The sequence below is a fragment of the Garra rufa genome, chromosome 10, assembly GCF_049309525.1.
Source record: "Garra rufa chromosome 10, GarRuf1.0, whole genome shotgun sequence".
NCBI classification, from domain to species: domain Eukaryota; kingdom Metazoa; phylum Chordata; class Actinopteri; order Cypriniformes; family Cyprinidae; genus Garra; species Garra rufa.
Window position 1 is genome coordinate 11967230 of NC_133370.1, and position 3901 is coordinate 11971130.

Genomic DNA, 3901 nt, shown 5'->3' on the forward strand with positions numbered 1-3901 from the left:
ATTACTAAAATATTATAATACTAAATCTGCATCTTCTCCTTCTGAAAGGGATTTAAAAATGATCTTTCTGGATCATTTAATGATGCTTTAGAATTTATTTGTAATTTTGAAAGCTTCAGTAGCCATTCAGTGTAGGCTAATCGTCCAGTTTTCTTCATTCGTGTTTCACAGAAGAAATAAAATCATACAGGTTTAGATCAACACGAGTGTGACTATAAATAATGACTTTTTGTGGGTAAACTATCCTTTAAAAGTTAACACTTCCTACTTAACACAATTAATTGTCTTTCTTCCTCATTCTTTCTCACTGGGAGTTTGCTAGACTTGTCCCTCAGTCATTTTTTTTAAAGAAAAGAACCGGTTACGCTTATTTAGGCTATCTTTTTGAGAACCTTGCATCTATTTGTTAGTTTCTCCTCAGAGGCCATTCATATTGAGAAAAAAGTAAGAAGGATGTAGAGAGAGTATATTAAAGTACCAACTGTGTTTATTTAATAGCTTTGTTGTTGGTTGGTATTATCAATCTCTCCTACGTTAAAGAGGCTACAATAATAGCTGGTCTAAGTCAATGAAATATAGAGAAGGGCGACACCATGTGGATCTTCTGAGTATTTCATCTTTATACCTAGGTCCGACCCAAGTACTAAAGCTAAATTACTTCATTACAGCAACGAACTCCACTATAACGAATGCCTGAGCCACCCAAACAACGAGACGACCAATCCCTAATACGCCTATAACCTCCACCCTACCCTTGCTGTCCTCAAACTGCTGTGACGTAGTATGGCTCTGCAGGTGCTAATTGTTGGGTAAAGTTCGCCACACAAGAGAACAACAATGCATGTTTAAATATTAGTTTGACACGTTTGAGACGTTATTCCGCATTCCAGTGCTTCCTCTTCGATTACATCAGTGAGGTAATTTCCCTGGGCTGAAGCACGTTCAGGGAATTTTTGTCCTAAAGCCTTTCTAGGCGAGGATATTATTAACTCTGGCGCTTTCTCTGACCAATCATAGCAAAATATTAAAAGTAATTTACCTCATTTTTACAATCACAGAGAATTTCTCTGCTTTTTCAGTCTATGCATTTTGTGTAGCCTATCACACGGTAAATCTAGGTAATCATTAAGCATCTCATCTTCTAATGTGCATTTGTATCCCTAGACCACAAAACCAGTCATAAGTGTAATTTTTTTAACGAATAAGCCGAATAAATGAACTTTCCATTGATGGTTTGTTAGGATATGACAATTTTTGGCCGAGATACAACTATTTGAAAATCAGTAATCTGAGGGTGCAAAACAAATCTACATATTGAGAAAATCACCTTTAAAGTTGTCCAACTAAAGTTCTTAGCAGTGCATATTACTAATCAAATATTAAGTTTTGATATATTTATGGTAGAAAATCTACAAAACATCTTTATGTAATATACGCTTTCTAATGATTTTTGGTATAAAAGAAAATTTGACCCATGCAATGTATTTTTGGCTATTTCTACAAATATACCCGTGCTACTTATGACTGGTTTTGTAGTCCAGGGTCACATTTTACTGATAATCTTCGTAAACGCATTGTGTGTTTGAATAAATGTATATATTTTATAACTCTATAATAATTATTTTTAAAATTATTTGAATTATTGTTCATTTATATATATATATATATATATATATATATATATATATATATATATATATATATGTATATGTGTATATATATATATGTGTATGTATATATGTGTATGTATGTATATATATATATATATATATATATATATATATATATATATATATATATATATAGAATATGTGTGATAATTAATATATAAATAATGTAAAAATTATTATTGTACAAATGTACTATTTCATTACATTGTTTTCTTTACCAAAATTGTAGAATTATTATTCATACTGTCCTCAGACCATATTTAAATAATTCATTAAAATGAATTAAACATATAAATATAGAAACTAAAATACAGATCTTTTAAAGAGACTCTACTATACCGAGACAAAAATAATATGTATCCGTGTAAATGTATACCTTGATAATTTATTTTAAATGTATTTAATTTCAATTTAATTTAGCCAAAGTAGCAATTTTCATCTGTAGTTGATGCATTAAAAAACAACAATAATAATTAATTCATTTTTGATACTAAAATCACTATGAATATTAAGAGTTTTGATTTGAAATCCAATTTTTAATAGAGAAATCACGCTGATTTGCTTTTATAAAACTTTTAAAACACCATAACTTTAAATAATTAACTAAAACTAAAATGTATTGAGTCATGAAAATATTATTAACAGTGTCAGTGTGTGTATGTGTGTGTGTATAATAATCATTATTATTATTAAATGGAATTTTGTTACATTTAATCACATTCATTTTCAGTTTCAATGCAAGTTTGAGGTATAAGAACATCAATTAAATACAAAAGACAAGTTTTCTCTTTACATAAAAAAATATTTTTAATGCATTTTATTTAAAAAAAGCTAACAGTGTAACAGTATACAATAACATGCATATACAAATATGCAGAGTAAATATGAAATAAATCCTCCTCCAAGAAGAATTATTGTAGTAACATCTGAAGTTGTCAAATCAGACGGTTGAATGTTTTTTGCTGATTACTTGCACTTTGTCCCTAAAGAACAGAATGGAGATAACAGAATCATTAGATTTATTTCAAGGCTGTTCAGTTAACCTGTGTTCATTTGCATTTATTTATCCACAGCAATCACATATCAGCGAACTTACTTCAGCTTACGGATATTGTCCATCACCCATTTGTTGGAGGGGTCTGTGCAAATGTTCCTGCCTCCTTTTGTGTGGAATCTGTGAGGTAAAGAAGCATCTTTTGGTTAGTCATATTGCATATAGACAATCAATACATAATGCAACGTATATGTAGAAGGCATCTTGTACTTACATCACAGCATCAATGTGGCAGTGTCTTGTCATGGTCTGAATGGAATATCCTCTAATAATTGCCATTGGTATTTGTACTTTGGTATACTTTCTGCAACATGCTGTAAACACAACAATAATAGTTTAGTTCACATTATAAACCACAGATTTAAAAAATGTTTTCCACACAGCATTATCTCTAAAAACAAAACAGTAAAAGAGTAAAAACTAAAAATGAATCTGTGCTTTATTATCAGCCTAGTTTTAGAGAGAAATGCAGAAATGTACTTACACAAAGCAGAGGCATCTGTACAGAGAGCACTGAGAGCTGCAACCAACAGCACGATCACTGAAACTGAAGTTCGAGTCATTGTCTTTGTCTGTATGTGCGAGATCCTCAGAGCAAGAGTCAAATGAGAAATGTTCTAGTTGTGAGAGTAATGAGTGTAATGAGTCTCTAGTCAATACAACTCTTGTATTTAAAGGGTTGGCCATGGAAACACCCGACTCAGGGTTTTCCGCAAATACGTAAACAGAAGTACATGTGTGCATGTGTACAAAAAAAAAGAAAAAAAAAACTAAGCCACAGTGATCTTATCTGACCTATTAAGTCAAACAGGTGCAACAAGGAAGAGCACAGAGGAAAAATTAGCCCGGGGGAAAGCACAGAACACACTTTTAATGTTTACTTCCCTGAAAGAGAGAGTGAACCATCAACATATTTGAATTGTTTCCTACTTGTAATAGAAACAATGTTGGAAACTCCAGGAGGCGTAGGTACAACTTGAATGTCACTAGAATAAAGAAAAAATTCAGGGCCAAAAAATAGCCAAAGAATGCTATGATGACATAGTTGAATGTTATGTAATATTAAATTCGATGTAGGAAATCACCAAAGGGTGTGTTAATACTTTTAATACTTTAACTATTGTCATGTTGATGTTATATTATATTACATTACATTATATTTGACCCTGGACCACAA

The 3901-nt window shown here is 31.1% G+C and overlaps 1 protein-coding gene across 1 annotated transcript; it reads right to left on the reverse strand.

Annotated features, from left to right (window-relative positions):
• Nucleotides 1-2553: 2553 nt before the first annotated feature.
• ccl20a.3 (chemokine (C-C motif) ligand 20a, duplicate 3) lies at nt 2554-3348 on the reverse strand. The gene is made up of 4 exons (XM_073849879.1): nt 3209-3348; nt 2939-3038; nt 2767-2844; nt 2554-2653 (listed from the first exon to the last, which is right to left on the reverse strand). The coding sequence occupies exons 1-4, from the start codon at nt 3285-3287 to the stop codon at nt 2611-2613; spliced, it is 300 nt and encodes a 99-aa protein (XP_073705980.1). The 5' UTR covers nt 3288-3348; the 3' UTR covers nt 2554-2610.
• Between the last annotated feature and the right edge of the window lie 553 nt (nt 3349-3901).

Excerpts from the sequence above, each read along its gene's own strand:
- ccl20a.3 (XM_073849879.1), bottom strand. The coding sequence starts at position 3,287 with ATGACTCGAACTTCAGTTTCAGTGATCGTGCTGTTGGTTGCAGCTCTC. Across the intron at positions 3,039-3,208 it reads TACAGATGCCTCTGCTTTGT|CATGTTGCAGAAAGTATACC; the intron begins GTAAGTACATTT and ends TTGTGTTTACAG. Across the intron at positions 2,845-2,938 it reads TGCCACATTGATGCTGTGAT|ATTCCACACAAAAGGAGGCA; the intron begins GTAAGTACAAGA and ends TTTACCTCACAG.